This window comes from Anomaloglossus baeobatrachus, chromosome 7 (genome assembly GCF_048569485.1).
Source record: "Anomaloglossus baeobatrachus isolate aAnoBae1 chromosome 7, aAnoBae1.hap1, whole genome shotgun sequence".
Lineage (NCBI taxonomy): Eukaryota > Metazoa > Chordata > Amphibia > Anura > Aromobatidae > Anomaloglossus > Anomaloglossus baeobatrachus.
In genome coordinates this window covers 119,271,040-119,293,415 of record NC_134359.1, presented here as the reverse complement: position 1 = coordinate 119,293,415, position 22,376 = coordinate 119,271,040, and the positions used below count along the sequence as shown (strand labels likewise).

Sequence of the window (22,376 nt, the reverse complement as noted above, 5' to 3'; positions counted from 1 at the left end):
TTCGGTAGAGCTTTCACAAACTGCTTCATTAGTCCAAGCTTAATGTGGAGTGGTCGCAGGAGAATTTTAGTCAGTTAAACTAAACGTTCTGCAACTATATTCTTGAAACCAGGTTGGAAAAATGTTCTTGTTGGCCAACTTTTTTGTTTCCAGTGATGAGTCCTATCCTAGCTGTCCCATTCACACAGAAAAGCATGGGTACTTTGTGTATCCTTGCTGCCAAAGGAGCAAAGAGACAACTTTTAAATCACCACATATTGACCATTCTTGATCCTCGTAGTTAAGATTCTTGAGAATACAGTCTAAATTCTCATAGCTTTCTTTCAACTGTACAGAATGCCCTACAGACACTGAAGCATACTTGCTGCCATTGTGCAGTAGCACAGCTTTAAAACTTGTTAAGAAAATCTTCTCTGCCCATAGGAGCTAATCAAAGCAGAGCGTCCATTAATTTGTAACCAATCTAATAACACCAAACTCATCCACCAAAGGTCATGCAAATGAGACAAAGTATGGCACAACAAAAAGCCTATGGAGTCAGTGTTTATGAAAAAAATGTATGTGATGGAATTTTTTACTGTGTTCTACTATTGAAAGTATCTAAATATCACCTATTACTTTTCAAACAATTTCATGCTTCCAGATCTGTATGTCACGGGGTGGCTGGGGATAGAGGACCAGGGCTCCTAAACTGGTCCTGAGGCTAGGGGGAACTTAGCTGTCCCTGATACCAGGGATACGTCTGATGGTCATGATGTCTAGGACGCTTTCCTACCCCAGCTCCTGACCAGGCCTGATCTAGTATCCTCTCTCTCCCTGCCCCAACGAGAGGGGGGGGCCGGGACAGGAGTATGTAAACACCAACAGTGATAGAAAAACAGGGGAAACAAAACTATCACACAGCACACTCACACAGAGTAATCAGACAACAAGTGACATGGAGGAAAACTAAAGCAGGGAGGAAATAACCAGATGACAGGAGGAATCCACTGCATACTAAGCAACACGCAGTAAATCACCAGACTGGAAAACAACAGCATACGGACCGGTGTAGCAGAAAACTATAGTTGTAAAAGGAAGACAAATTCCTCTATCTTAAAAAGGCACGTAGTACCTGTGATAGGTCTCCCGCAACATGTGATCAAAAAGGTAACAATCAGGCTAGCAGAAATTAAATCCTTCTAGACCAATCACTAATGAGCACACAGCTGGTCAATACCTGAGCCTATCTGTGCAACTCATAAGCACCAGAGAAACCAGAGAAAGTATAGTGAGGAGTGTCAAGAGTTTATGGTCTGAACAGTGTCTGATGCCGCCATGATACTCAGCGTGTCTAAAGCAAACTGCCTTGTGACACTGTGTTATGAATAGTCCTATACACTACAGTGTGTCATTATGCAATCAGTAAAAAACACATACTGCACACGTATGTCAAAAAATGAATCTGTGAATGAGACCTCAGGAAAACTCTTCAAATTGAATTTAAGAAATAGTGCCAGCCAGGTTTCATAACTAAATGACATAAAATTGCCCGTATTTATCAACAAATTGATAAAAGATAATACCTCCAGCAAATAATTAAAATGCCTTTCCTCTATACATACATACAAAAGACACAGTTTTTTCTAGGAATCAATGTACCTAGAACAAGTACAGAAGAACTGAAGAAAAATATGTCTCTGTGTGCATTATATATTTAAAAATCCAGGGGGTGCTGCTGACTTTACTCCCATCAATTCTAAATCGAATCCTCCTACAACTGACTTACCCTCCCATGTAGGAGCTTTCCTTTATGATCTCTTTCTATCGGGACCAATATACTTAAAGTGCATCAATCACCAGTATTTTCGTATATAACCTAAAGCCAGTGCTATACTGGCACTATCAGGCTGATTCTCTACATACCTTTAGTGGTCAGTTCGAATGTATAGGTTTTGAAATCCAAGAAAGTAAATAAAATTTATAAAATCATCAGCTTCTTGAGTGACAGCAGATGAGGATCAGATAATATCTGGAGGGTATTCATAGTTATCCCCCTCCCCCTGTTAGAATTGGCATAAGGATTATACATACGTTTCACTTTTCACTAGCAGGACCTGTGTGAGGTTATACCCATGTGACCAGAAGGGGCTGAGCGTCAGCCAACAAATCTGATACCACGAAGTAACATTTTTCTGTTGTCTGAGGCCCCGCCTCTTCTGGTCACATGGGTATGACCTCACACAGGTCCTGGAAGGGAAAAAGTGAATCATTTGTATAATACTTATGCTAATTCTAACAGGGGGCGGGGATAATTCTGAATATATTATCTGATCCTCAGCTGCTGTCACTCAAGAAGCTGCAGATTTTATAAACTTTACTTTATAGCACTGGCTTTAGGTTATATACGAAAATCCTGATGATTGGTTCCCTTTAACCCCTCCTTTTATAAGTACATAGGAGCAGGACCTTTGCATTACTGTGGCTTGTCATCAGAGAATGAGCAAAAAAATCTTAACATTGACTCCGAAATTGTCTGTGGCTTGTCACAGATTGTCTGACAAGCACAAGAAATCTTGTTTGGATGGTGTAGGTGCCCAACACTTCAACTAGCATGTGGAGCTAGGTAATAAAATCTTTCTCACTGTGCAGGAGAGAAAGAATTGGCAATATCGTTCATTATAGTATCAAACCATTCTGTTTTTATCCTGGTAACAAAATAAAATATCTCAATAACTTAACAGCTACTTCACTGCTAGATGAAGCACAAATCATGGATTGATACTTGTAGGCAGGGCCCTCACTTCTCTTGGTAATACGTTGATTTATATGTTACTTTGTAATGTCTTATTTTGTTTGTACATTTTCCCTCTGAATTGTAAAGTACTATGGAATATGCTGGTGCTATAAAAAAAAAAAATAATATTAATTATTAGAAAATCAAATGCCTCAAATGACAAATTGCACAATGACTATAATTGTTTTGGAACTCCAGCCTTCACACAAGAACTATCCAAATGACTGCTGAAAATATACTTGAGATGCAGAAATAAAAATGCTTTAGATTTGACCACCTAAAAATTTTTGGGGTAGCCAATGCAATTAAAACATTAGGGCTGATCTTACACCGCTTGCTTGTGTGATATCAATGGTTTTTGGTTGTTGGAAGCACTCAATTTCTACCTACACATAGCTATTTATTAATCATATGTCACACGAGACCAACATTTTTGAGAAATTATAGCTACAATTAAGCTGCTTGGTAAAGGGAGCCTGTCAACAGGATGAAATATTCTTAACTGTCTATATGGGTATGTAAGTCATAGGAAGCTGAATAAAATGATACCCTGATATTTGCGATCTGATGTCTTGTTTCAGAGACATCCACATTTTCCTTTTATTTAATTGAGCTGTTCAGATCTATGGGCTGGACACAGATCTCCCTGAGAAACCAGTGTGAGACATGTAATGACTGACTGTGCTTTCCTGATCTCACTGCAAAGCTGTGTGTGATTATAACTAACACAGTGCAGCATTAAACACATCTGTAGGTTGCTCTCAGCTGCTTCCACTTCCATCTCAAGGCAGCCAGTGTTGCAGTACAGCAGAGCTGTGAGAGCTGCAGCTGCAAACTTGTTCTAAATAGACGAAGTTCAGTTTTGCTGTAATGTGTTAGTTACATGTCTCACACTAGTAACGCCACCTTTTATTTACAATAATCTTTGGAGGAAGATTTTCCTGGAGATCTGTGTCCGGCCCAAAGCTCATTTACATATTAAGAAAATGTGGATGTTTCTGAAATAAGACATCAGATTACAGATAAGATATCATATTATTCTGCTTCCTATGACATACCTGCCCATATACACTGATTAGGGAGGATTAATCCTACTGACAGATTCCCTTTAAATCCAATAACCATATTGTCTATGAATTTAATTTAGGATTCATCCATGCTGCTGCCATTTTAATTGTATTATACTTAGAACAAGTGTTTCAAACTTACATGATTCCTAATCATAGCAACTGTTATAACTCAAGTAGGCAGTCAAGTGTGTGATCTTTAGTAATGTTTTTATACATACTAAGGGGTACTTTGCACATTACGACATCGCAAGCCGATTTAAGCGATGCCGAGCGCGATAGTCCCCGCCCCGTCGCACATGCGATATCTTGTGATAGCTGCCGTAGCGAACTTTATCGCTACGGCAGATTCACAATGCACTTACCTGCCCTGCGACGTCGCTCTGGCCGGCGAACCGCCTTCTTCCTAAGGGGGCGGGTCTTTCGGCGTCACAGCGACGTCACACGGCAGGCGGCCAATAGAAGCAGAGGGACGGAGATGAGCGGGACGTAAACATCCCGCCCACCTCCTTCCTTCCGCATAGCCGGTGGAGGCAGGTAAGGAGATGTTCCTCGCTCCTGCAGCTTCCCACACAGCGATGTGTGCTGCCGCAGGAACGAGGAACAACATCGTACCTGTCGCTGCAGCGACATTATGGAAATGCCCGACACTACACCGATCATACAATTTCGACACCTTTGCACTCATTAATCGTAGTAAAAAGGATTCATATACTCCGATGTCGACAACGTCGCCGGATGTGCGTCACTTTCGATTTGACCCCACTGACATCGCATCTGCAATGTCGTAGTGTGCAAAGTACCCCTAAGGGTTATGAATTTATATGAACAGGCAAAAAATGTAAAGAATTTTTTTAATATCTATGAAGGGTGGCTAGAAATTGTTTGTTTGACCCTTTTCAATCTTGACATCTATAATGCTGGAATTTTTTATTATTATTATTATTATTTTTTTTTTTTAAGTTATTACTGGATTAGGAAATATTGTAACCTAACTTAATATTATCTTCATTTACAGAAAGAAAATCAATGTGATTGTCATGGACCCCTTTACTGAGAAGTTATTTGAGATTAGCAAACAGTTTGATTCTGGTAACAGCAGCGAACTGGCCTTCTTGTGCAAAGACCTCTCACGGAGATCATGTAGTGGAAAAAAAGACATTGATATCTTCATATTTTTGCAGCAAATGGGCTATATAGATGAGAACAATACACGTCTTATTGAGGAGCTGCTATTTTATTTAAATCGATATGATCTACTTCTAAAACATTTTCAGTTAAAACCGAGCACAATGAAGGAGAGGCTGAAGGAACCAGGGATGGCCCAAATTTCTCCTTACAGGTGAGAAAGAAAAAGAACTAGTACTTCAGAAAGGGCGCAAAGAGTTACATTTACCATCAAAATATATATCTACAGTAATATATAACAGAAGCAAATCATTGTAAGAATCTAAAAGGTATACACTGTTATTGTGGTGGTAATGCTGAAAGTAAACACACAAACCAAATACAAATATAGAAGGAAAAAGAAAACAGAAACCTTAGAATAGCAAAAAAAGAGTAGACAGTCGAGGACAGAGGTCTCAAACATGCGGGCCGCATGTGGCCCTTCAGGATGCTTTTTACGGCCCACAGGCCAGTGAACCCAGTAATGATCGTGGCCAGTGCAGGGGCGCAGCCGTCAGACCTTTATTTCAGATGAATGTTTTACCGGCGTTGCGGTTTCAAGTTCTCTCTGCACAATTCTGCCGCCGGCCAATAAGAAGCAGGGAATTGACATGTATGACCTCAATTGCTTGCCTCTAATTGGCTAGCAGCTGCTATAGAGAACTTGACTCTGCGCGGCGGCAAAACATTCATCTGAATGTCAGATGAAACTCTGAAAGTGACTGCGATCATTACGAATTCTACTTGCCTGCGGGCTGCATGAAGCAAAGAGGACGCAGAGGGAATGGAGGACGGTTGAGAAGAAAGATTTGGTGTGTGTGTCTCCTGCTGAGGCTGCACAAGTGTGGGTGTGTGTGTGTGTGTGTGTAATGGCACAATAGGAGACCAGGATATATGTGTGTGTGTGTGTGTGTGTGTGTGTGTGTGTGTGTGTAAGAGAGAAAAATGGCACAACAGGGGAACAGTATGGGACATTGCTACAAGAAGAGGATATGCATGGGCATATTACTACAGGATGAGCACAAGGATGGACACATTACCACAGAATGGGGCACATTACTAAAACAGGGGCACAAGAATGGGGCACATTACTACAGGATGGGGACAAGGATGGGCACATTGCTACAGGATGGGGACAAGGATGGGACATATTACTACAGTAGGGGCTCAAAGATGGGGCACATTAATACAGGATGGGGACAATGATGGACACATTACTACCGGATGGGGACAAGGATGGAACACATTACTACAGGATGGGGATCAGGATGGGCTCATTGCTACAAGATGGAGACTAGTATGGGCACATTACTACAGGGTGAGGACAAGGGTAGGCACATTATTACAGGATGGAGACAAGGATGGGGCACATTACTACAGCAGGGGCACAAGGATGGGGCACTTTACTACAGGATGGGGACAAGGATGGGCATATTACTTCAGGATGGGGACAAGGATGGGCATCTTACTTTAGGATGGGGACAATGATGGGCACATTACTACAGGATGGGGTCCAGGATGAGCACATTACTACAGGATGAGGACCAGGAAGGGGCACATTACTACAGAATAAGGACCAGTATGGGGACATTTGGGGACATTACTACAGGATAGGGACAAGGATGGGGCACATTACTACAAAAAGGGGACAAGGACAGGCACATTACTTCAGGATAGGGTCAAGGATAAGCATATTATTTCAGGATGGGGACAAGGATGGGCACATTACTACAGGATGAAAAAAACATGGGGCACCTTACTAGAGGATGAGGACCAGGATGGGGACATTACTAAAGGATGGGGACAAGGATGGGGCACATTACTACTAGAAGGGGACAAAGACAGGTACATTACTACAGGATGGCAACAAGGATAGGCACATTACTACAAAATGGAGACATTACTACAGGATGGTGACAAGGATGGGTACATTACTACAGGATGAGGACAAGGAAGGGGTGCCTTACTACAAGAAGGTGACAAGGATGGGAACATTACTACAGGATGGAAATAAGGATGAACACATTACTACAAGGAGGCAAGGATGGGCACATTACTACAGAATGGGGAGTAGGATGGTGCACATTGCTACAAGAAGGGGAACAGGATGGGGGACATTACTAAAAGATGATGACCAGGAAGGGAACATTACTACAAGATGCTGGTCAAAATTACTATATGTTGCTAATTGTAAAACTTTATTACAAACAAAAAATGTTCAAAAACAGTGATCCAAAGATGTATAGAAAAAAATATGGTACCAATAAAAATGTCATTTTGTCCTGAAAAGAATGCAGCCTTCCAAATTATTTTTTTTCTATTTGAGGCCCTTATACCCAGCTGAGTTTGAGACCCCTGGTCTAGGAGAAGAGCAAATTTCCCAAAAATACTGAAACCACATGATGCTATTAAAACAAAGTCCTCCTATATAATAACCAATGTACAATACTGATACTTGTCCAACAGCTGGTCCTTGAATAGCGTTATAGACACTAGAGCTATATTACTGCTTATAAGGTTGTGGTAGATGCCTAATTTATTTATTTTACTCATTGTGCAATTATTTTCAATAGCATTTTACAGACATCATTATCATTGTCCCCATTGGGACTCGCAATTTAAATGCCCTACCACTAAGTTTTTGGAGTGTCATGTGCACATGGTCTTTCCCTAACAATGAATTGAATACACTTTATTTATTTACTTAACATTTAGATTTAATATTTTAATCTTCTGGCTACATATTTTTGTAGATTAGTGTTATGGTTTCCCCTCCCTATATATAGCCTATGGCTTATATTTTTCCTTTGACCAATTTGCTTGCTGCAGCAACATATATTTGATATATAGCCTCAATAATTAGAACAATTGGCATATAATTGGTTTATACGTTACAGAGTGACTGCAGACTTTCCTGAGCCTGGAAAACTCCTTTAACCATTTCACCCCTGGGTGATTTTCCATTTTTTGTTTTTGTTTTTTGCTCCCCTTTTGTCCGAGAGCCGTAACATTTTATTTTTCAGTCATTATTGCCATATGAGGGCTTGTTTTTGGTGAGACAAGTTGTAGTTTTGAATAAAACTATTAGTTTTACCATATAGTGTACTGCAAAACTGGAAAAACATTCCAAGTGTGGTGAAGTTGCACGATTGTTTTGGTATATTTTATTCACCATGTTCAATATATGGTAAAACTGATGTGTTGGTTTGATGCCTCACATCGCTAAGTGTTTACAGATGGCAAACATGTATACTTTTATTTTTATCTAAGGGGTTAAAAAAATTTCAGAAGTTTGTCGAAAAAAAGAATGACACTTTTTGCGCCATGTTCCGAGACCCATTTAATTATACCATTTTTGTGTGGATGCGATGTTTTGATTGCCTGCATATACTGCAAATGTTTGCGGCGGCCAAAAAAACGTAATTTTGGTGTTTGGAATTTTTTTTCTCACCACGCCGTGTACACATGTCATCATATTAATTGATTGTATATTTTGAGAGATCGTGCATTTCTGAGTACTGCGATACCAAATATGTGTATATTTTTTAAATTTTTTAAGTGTTTTATTTTCACTGGGGTGAATAGGTGCTGATTTGAAATTTTAGGTTTTGTTATTTCATCATGTTTTTAAAAACTTTTTTTTACATGTTTTATTTATTTTACTAGTCTCCCTAGGGGACTTTATCACTTTACTGTCTGATCTCCTGCTCAGTTCTGTTGATTAGAGCTGCACAGCACTAATCATCAGAAATGCAGCATCATGAACACAGCGTACAGGAAATACGTCATGATAGCGACATGAGTCGTCACATAACCCCAAGCTACCATGGCAACCATCGGCTTCCCCATGATCGCGTCACGAGGCTTCCGATGGTGGCGGGAAACAGCGCGATCCCTGCTGCAGCCATTTAAATCGTGCTGTCCCATTTTGACAGCGCGACCTAAGTGGAAAGCAGGCACAGGTGGATCACAGATCCTGTTTAAATCAGCAGATGTGTCGCCAGGGGTTAAGGGATACCCAGAACCGGGCCAAGGGGTCGCTTCTGGAAAGGGGATCACGGTGTCGTGACCCGGTCTGTGCTCCCTGGTTCCACAATAAAAAGGGGGGTTATGTTCGTGACGCCACCCATGGAATGTGATCAGAGATGACCACCGCTGCTGCAGAACCTCCGGGGGTGATGGAAGGCAGCTTGAGATGGGACGGCTCCCCACGGGTAGAGCCTTTTCCCCGGGGCAGTGTTAGTCTATGGGGGGAGTGCAGGACACGAGCACAATAAACAGGCAGACTCACGGTTTTGCAGTTTCTTTGTCTTTTACTGATGATGGTATTCAGCAGAGTACTGTCCACGGAGTCTGTGAGGGGTTCAGGGTTTCTCCCACCCAGCCGGGCCGTTTTGGCTTCCTTGCCTGCACTGTGTGTCTGTGGCCCTGCTGCTGTGTGAACTATGCAGCCGGCTCTGCTCTGCTCCTAGGTACCGACCTGACAGGCAACTCGAGTCCTTCCTTGTATGTTCCTGAACTCTGCGTTTGTTGCTGTGTCTGTGGTACAGATAGAGAATGTGGAATCCTCACTTCTCTGGTGTTAACTGTACAGTATGTAACCTGCAGTCTCGGATCCAGCATCCGTTCTGTGTGCTCCACTGGGGTGAGCTCTGCAATGCTCTGCCTCCCAGGAATGTTCTCTGTGTAATCTGTCTCTTTCCCTCAGACCCTCAGCTAGGCCTGGAATTGGTCAGTGGATCCTGAGGTGAGCTAAAGCCAGCTTCCAACCTGCAGATCCTTTCTCCTCAGTTCTCTGCACTGAACTTCCAAACTGAAACTACTGACCATTTCCTCCCCCCACCAGAATATACAGGGAAGCAGCTTGGTCTCCCCCTTCTGGCCAGGAGGTCTTGGTGTTGTGTGTGGGGAGTTAACCCTTTGTGTTGTTACTGTGGCAACCCTGGGGTGCCACACAGACATGTGTGGGGATCACCGCCAGCTCACCGCAGCAGCTGGCGGTGATTACCGCTATACGACCAAGGACATACCAGTATGTCCTTGGTTGTAAAGGGGTTAATTAATTAATGGTATCACAATGCTTGAGCACTCGGTACTCGAAACAGGCAGGTTGGATGCAAGGGCTTGACTCGATTACTGAGTATGATGGAAGTCAATGGGAAATGTGAGCATTTTTCCTGATGCCCCATATAACTATGAGGATTGAAGAATAAATAGTTATGACTCTTGGAGGAAGGGGTAGAAAAAATGAAAGCACAAAAATGTAAAATTGCCAGTCTTGCAGGGTCTAATATACTCTTCAATTGTGACGCCCTGGCAAAACCAGGTAGTCACAGTTGGGCCCCTGCATAATACCTTCCCTCATTAGGCAACACACAGCCGACCTGAAACCCTAGTCACCCCCCCTTAGGGAAAGATAGACACACCAGTGGGCGTGACCAGGCAGTTGGAACACGCCCACCTAGGGGTCCAGACAGCCCAGGGCGGGAAAACAGTCTAGTCTAGTCTGAAGTTCAAGTGGAGAGGAGTGTGGGCTGGAGCTAAGTGTAGCTCCAGCAGGAGAAATCCAGATTGAACGGGACCAGGGTAGGAGCCCTAGTGCCACTGGCTAGGTGGCAGACGATGGTCACCATCAGCAGGAGACGGGAAAACGGCTTGGTGGGACCGAGGTGGACCGGGTCAGGGTTGTAGCCCGCCGGTACCGACACGGGGAACCGACCCGGAAACCGTAGCACAAAGGGGGTACTCGGACCCTGAAGCCAGAAACCGGAACCAAGCGGACTGGTTAATTAACCGATTGAGGCCAGGACTAGAGATCCTGTCCCACCCAAAGTCCCTCATAAAAGACAACAGTCCACCGATTAGGGATAAGAGGTTACCGCCGGGGCCCATAGATCCCACGGGCCAGTGTCTGCGGGCATGGCTCCTTAGGACACATCCAGCCGGGAGCGGACTCCTACGTTTCAAACTGGGAAGTCATTTCTCCTTAAAACAGTGCAGAGGACAGAGATAGAGACCACCAGCCGGGTGGGTGGGGGACCCTGAATGGAACCGGCCGCGGCACCGGCCACCATCACCTTGGTTTACCAGAGACTCGTGTGTTTTACTAACAGTGAGTGTGGCGCCCTGGACTAGCCAGGTAGCCACAGACAGAACACACACACACCCCCACACCCCCAGACAGTTACATTAGCCAGACACAAAACCCTTGTTGCCTCCCTCCAGGGTCTGATGTCCACACCAGGTGGGGCGGAGCCAGGCGGTTGGCCCCACCCACCGAGGAGTTCACAGGCCTGGAGGCGGGAAAAGGAGGAGTTGAGTTTAGGAAGTGAAAGTGAGAGGTTATAAACTGCGTGTGTCTGGGTCGGAGCCCAGGCACTGACAGCAAGGTTGCCAGACGGTGGTGGCCGTCTGCAGGAGTTGGTGAAACTCCGCAGAGCCGTAAGGACCGGGGCTGGGCGGTGGCCCACCGGTACTGGACCGGGGAACGGAGTGAAACTAAGCACACACAGGCAGGGCCATTGGACCCCGACCAGGCTTGGAGCCGCCGTCAATAGTCAAATCCGAATGTGACAGGAACCCCCGGGGTTCCCTAACAACCAAGTCCCGATTGAAGGCAACCGCTCACACCGTGAGGATATACAGCCACCGCCACCGGCTAGAAATCCAAGGGCCAGCGCCTGCGGGCAAAACGGGCTCCTCCGGTATCTATACACCAGGGAGCGGACTACCCTTGGAAAGCCATTGGAGTCAACACAGTACACAAAGGTGCAGGGAGAGACAGCCACCATCACCTGTCTGGGGAGAGACACTGCAGCCGGCTGCGGGACCCGTCCATCCAGCCGTTTGGTTTACCGGAGACTTTGTGCCTCTTTTGCTGAGTAAGTACACCCGTGCCATCCGGCACCGCGCCGCGCTGTCCCTGCAACCCTGTACCTCACCGACCCTGCCTCCCCGTCACACCACCGGGCCCCGGTACCACCAACCCCTACCCACGGAGGGGGAAAACAACATCCCAGCTGCTCCCTACCATCGCTCCCAGGATCCCCGTCACCAGCAGCGGTGGTGCCCATCTTCACCACAACCCGTGTGTGGCGTCACGGACTAACTCCCCAAACAAACCAACCCCCCTTTTCACTCACGGGCGAGGAGCGACGCTCGAGTCCCCGGATCCGGCCCACCGCTCGAGCCACCGAGCAGCAGCAGCGCCGAACCCGAGCGTTAGCGAGCGCAGCGCCCCGCCGCCCGCGACATGAGTACACCAGCACCCCCTGTGGTCGCTATCCCCCGCACCGAGCCACCGGGTCCCGGGGCCACCATCCCTGCCCACGGAGGGGTTAACAATTTGCTGCACAACATCTCCCCCAGGTGCCCCATAACAGCAGCGGTGGTGTCCCACCTCACCACACACCGTGGGTGGCGTGACAAACTTATTACGGCCTAGCCCATAAATCTACGCCCCCCCCCGTTTATTCGGCATGTCTGCGAGACCCCCGAGTCCGGAGACCCTCGAGCCACTACCCCAGCAGGCCCGGATCCGAGCAGCGCCGGCTGCTGGCACGGGGGCGGCACACAATCACCAGCTTCTGCTGTATTCAGTACCATGCTGGTCCTCTTCAGAATCAGATGATCACAATTCAGACTTTCAAGATCACACTGGGGTTTATGTGTGAGCTGAAAGTCTCTTTTACAATGTAAGGCCCCCTTCACACGTCCGTGAAAATCATGCATGTGTTTCACGGACGTGTCAAAGGTGCGTTTTCCCCTCCGTGAGTCGTGTTTATGACACTACGTGTGTTCTCCGTGTGTTATCCGTGATAACACACGGAGAACGAGAACTTTCAACTCACCTGTCCCTGGCGTTGCTGTTCGTGGTGCTGAACTTCGGTCTCCAGCCCTGCCGACTCCCCGCTGCAGCTGCTTCCGCCGCAGTGAAGTAAATATTAAATGAGCATAATGAGCTGCGGTCGGCAGCAAGTGACAGCAGCGGCAGAGACAGGAGGGCTGGAGAAGATGAGTAAAGATTTGTTATTTTTTTTTTCTCTGACATGTGTATTTTCTCCGGCACGTGTCACACGGGACCGCATCCACAGTACATCCGTGTGGTACGTGTGCGGACCGTGTGACACTCGTGCTGCCGAAGAAAAACAGACATGCATCCGTGTGGAGCACACGAGCTCACGTCTGCTCCACATGGAGGCACGGGCCAATGGCTGCACATATGCGAGCACATAAACCCATTGATTTTAATGGGTTTACGTGTGTCCATGTCTCCGGTACATGCGGGCACGGATCTAGCACGTACCGGAGACACGTGTGTGTGAAGGGGGCCCAAGTGTGTGGAGCATCGTTCAGGTGCTCCATGGCCTTACATTATAAAAGTCACTTCCAAGTCATACACAGCTCTTTGGAATCCAGAAAGTCTAGTCTAAATCACTGTCATGAGACTCAGAGGAGTGGAACAGCGCTGGTTACTGAAGAAGACAGTGCTCAGTGGGTATGTTAATGTACTGCCACTACACTAACACTTATGTAGGTTTGATAAAAAGAAAAATTTAAAGGGAGACTTCTAAAAACAAAATAAAATAAAAGCCCAAAAGGGATCAACCCCTGTGTGTGTGCTGTCAGTCAAGGAGCAGGGAGAGTGATCACAGCACCGCTTCAATGACTAAAAGAGAGTGGCTGCAGTGACAATACTGTATAACATCATTTTTTCCCTGCACCCAACTTCTTGTTATAAAGCAGGCCTGCACAACATACAGCCAACGGGCCGCAAGCAGCTCGCCAAAGGATGTTATGTGGCCTGGAGAGAACTGGAAGGCTCCAGCTACAACCTCCCTAAATTCAACTTTATTTGGGTTTTTCAGTTAAATATTTCAGTGATGGGACTGGGGAAAAGCATGACCATTGAGGAAGGATTCTCCAGTCGTGCTGTATGTGTGTTACCCACCAATACCATCTGTAAATAATACACGAACTGCATGTGACTTGGTTTAAAATTGGCCACAGCAGCCTTTATTACCTATTATTTACATACTAACACAAGGGGGCGCCGTCCAACGGGCGACCCCAACAAATAACAATAGGTAACACAGTAACCAATACAGTAAATATACAACCCTGAGTAGGCCCAGTCCAGGAACCACTTCTCACCCCAGTATCCCTGGCCGCAACACACCGACCCAGAGATGAGGTATTAATCACCTACGGATTAACCCCCCAACTTTGCAGAACCCCGTGCCTGCAACATCCCGGAACCTGGAGCCACCATACCAAGATGGTGTCTCTCTGTCCAGTTACCATTGCCTTCAACCGCCTCTGGACCAGACCTACCCCCCGCTGCTGTGACAAAGAAACAACCCAGACCAAATTCCCCTCGGCATTAAACACAAGGGAGGGTGGGCGGGGATCGTTCCATATCCGGAAGTCAAGAGAGAGGGGGTAAGTCAAAGTCCTTTACTTACACCCCTCAATTGTCCCACCTCTTCCTCCAGGGAACTCCTCCTACCCACCAATCCCTTTACTCTGCCTTATAAACAAACCATTCCTGTTTCCATTAACCCCATCACTCCTTCCCTTCCCTCTAGTCATGTCGCCCCTCCACCCTATGGGTTCCATGGCTTTCTTGACCATTGAGGAAGGATTCTCCAGTCGTGCTGTATGTGTGTTACCCACCAATACCATCTGTAAATAATACACGAACTGCATGTGACTTGGTTTAAAATTGGCCACAGCAGCCTTTATTACCTATTATTTACATACTAACACAAGGGGGCGCCGTCCAACGGGCGACCCCAACAAATAACAATAGGTAACACAGTAACCAATACAGTAAATATACAACCCTGAGTAGGCCCAGTCCAGGAACCACTTCTCACCCCAGTATCCCTGGCCGCAACACACCGACCCAGAGATGAGGTATTAATCACCTACGGATTAACCCCCCAACTTTGCAGAACCCCGTGCCTGCAACATCCCGGAACCTGGAGCCACCATACCAAGATGGTGTCTCTCTGTCCAGTTACCATTGCCTTCAACCGCCTCTGGACCAGACCTACCCCCCGCCACAGGACAGGGCACGTGACTCCTTACGTGGCCTGGACCCGCCACACACCAAAAGCTTGTACCACACCTCCACGCAATCCCAGCGTCCACAAAACAGCACCAAGCACGTGAAGATGCACCCCCATCGCATCCCCAAAACCACCAGTTCAGCGCCACCAACTTTTGGCGCCGCCCCCCCAATAAGGCTCGATTGATACTGCCTATCGCACGAGCCACACGCCATTCCAACCTGGTCACACTATCAAAACTACCCCACGATTAAGCTCAGGTATGTCTTACACAATGCAACAACCAACAATTTTTTTTTTTTTTAAAACATTCATAAATAACTTCTCGAGATACCAAATCGCTGCCTCCAATTTACTGGACCAGTACCATCGACCCGTCCAGACCCAACTGGCAACATTCAGGCGAGCCTCAGACCGTCGAGGCCCCGAGAACCAACGAATGCCCAAATATCCAAATGAGGCACACCCTCACCACAAAAACCCAGGGGTTATAAACCCACAGATAACACCAACCTGTTACGCCAACCCATTCCACTCCCAAAAGACTCAAATGCCCCCATTGCCTTAACCCGATAACAACTGAGGCCAAACGTAACACCGAAACAAGAGGACTCCCACCTCCCAATACTTCTCACAACCCCTTTTCTGAGCCCACCGAGGGGCCTCCGTGGCAGCCCAATCCAGAAGGAATACGACCCATAGTATTCCGGGCGCCCACCCCCGCCACCTGCAATCAAGTCTGCAGCACTGCCACAAAATGGTACCTTAACAAACGCGACACAATAATGAGCCTGGGCGCCCTCACAACATAATTCCGCACCCGGGACCGCGTATAACAACACCAACCTTCACCACCCGCCTAATCTAATTCGGTGAGCGACAAAGCCGGCGCTCAACCCACTGCACCACCTCGGACACATCCTCCAACATCCAACCTCCGCTCTTGACCGTAGATGGGCTGACCAACCCCACAATCTCAAAGCCCCCCAAAAGGCTAACACAAACCGTTTTGGACAAGGGAAACAAAAACCCGCTCGTGCTCAGATGAACATAGGCACCACAAACCACTCACCAAACGCTGCCACAAAACAACGGAGACGGACCCTTGTATCCCGCTCCCTCACACCCTTACGACCAAACCCTTCAAGGCCTGCCGCGCCCTAAGATCCTGCGAAAACATCTCTCCACATCTAATCCTTAACAAGACAGCCACAGCCGCCACCCTCTGCTCCACTGCGGACGCCGGCCTAGCAGCCTGAAAACCGTTACTCACCACTGCCAACGCCACCATCAAATACTCCACCGGGCCTTCCTCACACATTGTCCCAAACGTTATCCGCGCCACCCATACTTCTGAATATCAGCCCCAAATAACCTCAGTCACTGGGCACCGAGCCGCTCCCCAACACAGCCACACCAGACTCCACAAGCCCTCCGGACACACCGTGCCCACCTCGTCTGCTACCCGGCCTCAACTCCCGAGACCTGCAGAACTGGAAGGAAACACAGCAGCTGCTATTCCCTTGGCGAACCCCAGTACTGGTTGCGCCACGCATAACATTTTTTTTTTTTTTTTTTTTTTTAAAACACATCCAATTGAGAAACCAACTGTCGCAAGTACGCCACCCTTGGCCCCAGGATTAGCAAACCAACTATTAATCGAATTCTCCACCAACTGATAGCCAGAATGACAGCACACCTTCCTCTTGGAAAAAACTGCCAACCTCCACCACCCGACCACTACCACCGATTGGAAGCGCTACCCCACAATGCCCAACCAGAAAACAACTGGACCCGCTGCCTCCGAGTACCGCAGCTACGTTCCATCAGGTAGCACCTTACCCAGCCACAATCCGCGGCCACTAAATCGCCGTAAGAAAAAACCTCCTACACCATCAGATCATCATTGATCTCCCTCGTGACCACACACAAAGGATCCGATGGCTGCACCCTTGGCGCAGCCATCGCCAGCCGTCCAGCAGACACGCACCCCAGCGGCGTAACTCTGCACCCGTGGTTCGACCGCCCCTGCAAAGACTGCACCGCCTGAAACCGCACCGTCTTAGCTGACCTAACTGCCTCTATCGCAGCCCATAGGACCACACCATTACCCACGAATCCTACCCCTCTGACCATAACATCAAACTTTATCCCCACAAACCGTATCACTGGCGTTGGACCCTCAGTCTTCGCCTGCGCCAACAGGCCCAAAAGAGTATCCACCACCATCTGTAATAAAACAATCAACCTCAACGAATCATCAACCCGCCAACCCGATGTAAAGAGAATCAACCTATAATGAATAAGAGGTGTAAGCTGGGACACACCACGCACAAACCACTCCACCAAGAAATAACCGCCTCCAAAGGAACATAAAATGGGACAACAACCCATTAGCACCCACCGATCAACATAATAATAACTCCCCTCCCCACCGCAGCACCAGAACTGCTAGCTAGCAGGGTGGACCAGTAACAACCTAAATGCCGCCTCCAAATTCGCCTTTGCCATCAATGCTCCCCGGCTCACCGCCTTTACCAAATCCCACCCTCTGTCAAACGACACATAATAAACCGCCGACAATTCTGGAGCCAAGCAGGCATACACCGATGACTCCTCCAGATAAGATACGTTTTGAACAAGCCGAAATATATACATCTATATACGTCTCATTTCCGGCACTACCCCCCAACAGAGAAACCCAATCGTGACAAGGAGGGCCCCGAATGGCCCACCCATCCTGCCCAACACCACTTCCTGACCCCTCTTTCCACTGACAACCACCAGGTGTCCCCTAGCCCAGCGCAAACTTCCAATAAGGAGGCAAAGATCCACCAATATAAATAGAATGACGCAGAATTACTATGTTCCTTACCACAACCCAACACTTATGCTTAAGACAACCGTCCGCGCCAAATCTGCACCACCCATCCTTCTATTCCCCCCAAAAAACCCTCATCGTCCGTGTCGCCGGGGTTCCAAGCCCCGAACAGCCAACTACCCCCCAAAAAGGGGGGGGGGCTGACTAGGAGCCGCCATCCACTGCAGCCATAAGGATGTGCCCGTATGATCCTACCGCATACTGGCACGCAACACCTTCCCTTGCTGAAATTACTCGGCGTACTGAAGCCAGACTAAACCGCCATATGACCTAACAAGCCACCCCAAATGGATCCATATAACCGAACCATGCCGAACCAATTACCCAATTCCTTCCCCCGATACCCTTGCCAAAAAACGCAAATGCCCGCAGCCACGTTGCAAATGTACGAGGGTGAGCCTCCACCGGCGCTCCCCTCCCTCTACTTATCCTTCCTGGAATCACTTGGCTTAACCTAATCCAGGTGAAACTGTTCCCGGGGGAGCAGCGAAACTATTGCTACACGTTCCCCATTCAAATCTTATCCCTCACATCCTCCAGCAAGTGAGCCCCCCCAGCGGGCCTTTGAAGCACCCATACCTCTCACACTTGGCCACTGTCAGCCAGACGCACCACCTCATCCCCCTCTTCGTTCCTCACCACTCACTCTGTCACAGCCCTTGCCGCCTCTGCCCGAAAATGCTCCCCTGCCGCCTCATGCGCCCTCACTCTGCCTGCCGCACCTGCGCCTACTAACCACCGATCCCGTCCATGCCGCCGGCGGCGCATGCGCACTCTCCACAACCGTATACACCACTTCAGTAAACCCCATACCTGGTCAAAACACCAACCCACTTGGCGCTGCCGTGTCCGCAGCCGCCCCCCCCCCCAGCCCTGCCAAATCCACGGCCGTCTCACCCGACCGCGACCCGGCATATCCTGGAATAAAAATCACGCCATCCGGACGTCTGATTCATCCGTCGCTGCTTCCTCCTCCTCCTCGCTGGAGCCGACCGCCTCTTGCTCATGTAATGCAGACGCCGCCGAAGCGCTGCCACCACCACGGCCGTCCTCCTGGTACGCCGCGTGGGCACCATCCTCCAAGCTCCATCTTCTGTCCCGCGGCGACAACCCCGGAAACCGTCCCGTCCTACGGGCTGCCACCGCGGGCCTTATCTTCTGGCCTGACCCCCCCTTGCTACCTGCAAGGACAGGGGGTACCTGTGGCCCGACCCGCTGCCAGCAGACTCCCATCCAGAGCCGCCAGCCTCCTGCCCTCCTGGGCCCAGAAGGCATCCGTCCGCCGGGCCCTCCCCCCCTTGGGGGAGACCGCCGCTGCCGGGAGCTGCACGCCTGCTCTGGGTGACCAGGCGGGGACCGCAGGGCCCCCGCCGTCACCCCCACGTACCGACGCCTCCCGGGCATCCGTCGCACCATGCTCGCCTGCCCTGGTGCCGGACCCCTTGCTGGCTGCAGCCCCCCGGCCCCCCCCCCCTCCACCCGCGGGGGGGGGGGGTTACGCTGGCCTCCGTCCTCGCCGGGCGCTCTCCTGGCCAGGAGCCGCCGCATCCAGCCCTCCTGGGCCCCATGAAAGCCTCTGTCCGCTGGGCCCTCCCCCCTGGGGGAGACCGCCGCGGCCGGGAGCTGCAACCTGATCTGGGTGACCAAGCAGGAACTGCAGGGCCCCTGCCGTCACCCCCACTCACCGACGCTTCCTGGGCACCCGTCGCCCCAGGCCCGCCTGCCCTGGTGCCGGACCCACCACTGGCTGCAGCTCCGCGGCCCCCCCCCCGCCTTCCGCAAGGGGTAAAGCTGGCCTCTGTCACCGCCGGGCGCTCTCCCCGTCCGGGAGCCGCCGCATCCAGCAATCCAGGCCGCGGCTCGGACCGGAAGTAGGCCGCAGCCAAGCCACGCCCCCCTCCCGGCTAACGCGGCCCGGACGGAGATTCCTCTCGCGGCCGGAGCAGCAGCTGAGTACTGCCCTGCCCACGTCCTACCGCGGAGGGTCCCCGAAGGGGCTCTCGCATCTCCTCCTCGCTCCCCCCGCACACGGCAAGTACCTGAGATATGAGGGAGGGGGGACGCCGCCCGCAGCTGACAGGGGAGCGAGGGGAAAGTGCCAACGGGTAACCCCCAGCAGCCAAGACGTGGGACCGCGCTGCCAGGGGCCCGTGCACTGCCATGATGAATCCGCTGCTCTCGGGTAGCAGCCATCCTGTCGCACGTCCGGATCGTTCCATATCCGGAAGTCTGGTGATGTGAGGGGCTGGGGAACCTCCATCATGACGTCCTTGTACAGATCTTTGTGTCCTTCTAAATACTCCCACTCCTCCATGGAGAAATAGAAGGTGACGTCCTGACACCTTATAGGAACCTCTCCAGTCAGATCGTTCCATATCCGGAAGTCAAGAGAGAGGGGGTAAGTCAAAGTCCTTTACTTACACCCCTCAATTGTCCCACCTCTTCCTCCAGGGAACTCCTCCTACCCACCAATCCCTTTACTCTGCCTTATAAACAAACCATTCCTGTTTCCATTAACCCCATCACTCCTTCCCTTCCCTCTAGTCATGTCGCCCCTCCACCCTATGGGTTCCATGGCTTTCTGAACTTGTCATCTGATACACTAATGTGCAGCAGTTTGATGAGGTCATCACGCCATGCTGTGACCTCATCACACTGCTGCTGTCGCAGGCGCCGAAGCGCAGAGGAGGCAAGGATGCACCAATAAAAGTTAGAGCTCTATGGGGAGTCAAAGATTAAATACTATTGTAGGTGGAAGAGATTGCCGCTACTATGAGGCCAAATAATAGGACAATGGCGGAGAGATTTGTGAAGGACACATAGTATGCAGATGCAGAGGGGCAGGGTGTGCGCAGGGTAATATTACAGAGAGAAACTATGTAGGAGGAATATCATGAAGAGAAGCTGTGTGCGGCGGGGAAATTATGAAGATGAGCTGTGGGGCAAATTATGGAGAGGAGCTGTGTATGGGGTGGAATTTTATGAAGAGGAGCTGTATGGGGTAGAATATTGTGAGGAAGAGCTGTGTATGTGTGTGTGTGTGTGTGTGTGTGTGTGTATGTGTGTGTGTGTCTGTGTGTGTATATGTAAAGAATTATGAAGAGGAGCTGTGTGGGGGGAATATTATGAATAGCTGCTGTGTGAGGGGAAAACATTATCTAGGTGAGCTGTTCGGGTGGAAATTATGGAGAAGAGCTGTGGGGGGAATATTATGGAGATGAGCTGTGTGGGGAAAATTATGGAGAGAAGCTGTGTGTGGAGGAGAGTACAGAGAGAAGCTGTGTGGGGGGGATATTATGTTGAGGAGCTGTGTGAGGAGGGAAATTACGGAGAGGAGCCATGTGGGGGAATGTTATGTAAAAGAGTTATGTGGGGAGGTGAATTACAAAGAAGAGGTGTGGGATTGGGGAATTACGGAGAGGAGATGTGTGTGGTTACATTATGGAGAGGAGCTGAGTGTGGAAAAATTATTGAGAGGAGCTGTATGTGTGGATATTATGGAGAGGAACTGTGTGTGGGGGAAATTACAGAGAGGAATTCTGTGTGGGGGAATATTATAGAGAAACTTATGGAAAGGTGCTTTGTGAGGGGGATATTACGGAAAAGAGCTGTGTGGGAGGGGAATATTATGGAGAGGAGCTATATGGGACAACATTATGGAGAGGTTCTGTGTGTGGGATATATTATGGAGAGGAGCTATGTGAAGGAACATTATGGAGACAGGCAGTGTAGAGGTGGGAATATTACAGAGAGGAGTTGTCTGGGGAGACATTGTGGGAATAGGCAGTGTGGGGAGAAATTATTGAGAGGGGCAATGTGAGAGGGATATTATGGAGAGGAGCTATGTGAAGGAACATTATGGAGACAGGCAGTGTGGAGGGGGGAATATTACAGAGAGGAGTTGCCTGGGGAGACATTGTGGGAACAGGCAGTGTGGGGGAGAAATTATTGAGAGGGACAATATGAGAGGGATATTATGGAGAGGGGTAGTGTATGGGTAATATCATGGAAAGGAGTGGTGTGGGGAGGATATTATGGAGAGGGACAGTGTGGGGGGGATATTTTGTGCAGGAAGCACAGTAAGGGGAAATTATTATTTATTCAGGGGAGATATCTTTATTAATGGGGCAGTATAATGATAATTTATTTTTAAGGGCATGGTTTTAGAATGTGCTGCTGAAGGTGGGGAAGAGGGAAGTTTGCAGAGACGAGCTATGAGCAAGAAGTCTAATTATGGCATCTGTACTCCGTTGAGACAAAAGAGATGGGAATGATCAGAGATGTCAACTATAAAGTACCTCAATGTGAATGTTTAATTGTCAGTCTTACTGCATCTCATCAGTCCCATGGTTCCTGTATGGTCCACAGTCTCATAATGGCTGGTAACAACTCGCAGTACTGAGAGTTGCAGT

General features: G+C 48.7%; 1 protein-coding gene across 4 annotated transcripts in view; it reads left to right on the top strand.

Moving 5' to 3' along the window:
- LOC142245978 (caspase-8-like) overlaps positions 1-22,376 on the top strand; it is a 118,540-nt gene that overhangs the window by 41,798 nt on the left and 54,366 nt on the right. For 3 of the 4 annotated variants that reach the window (XM_075318983.1, XM_075318982.1, XM_075318984.1), the window contains exon 3: positions 4,862-5,185. In XM_075318983.1, coding sequence (XP_075175098.1) covers positions 4,884-5,185 — 302 coding nt within the window. In that variant the 5' untranslated portion in view covers positions 4,862-4,883. The remainder of the gene's footprint in view (positions 1-4,861; positions 5,186-22,376) is intronic. The other variant, XM_075318981.1, reaches the window with a different exon arrangement.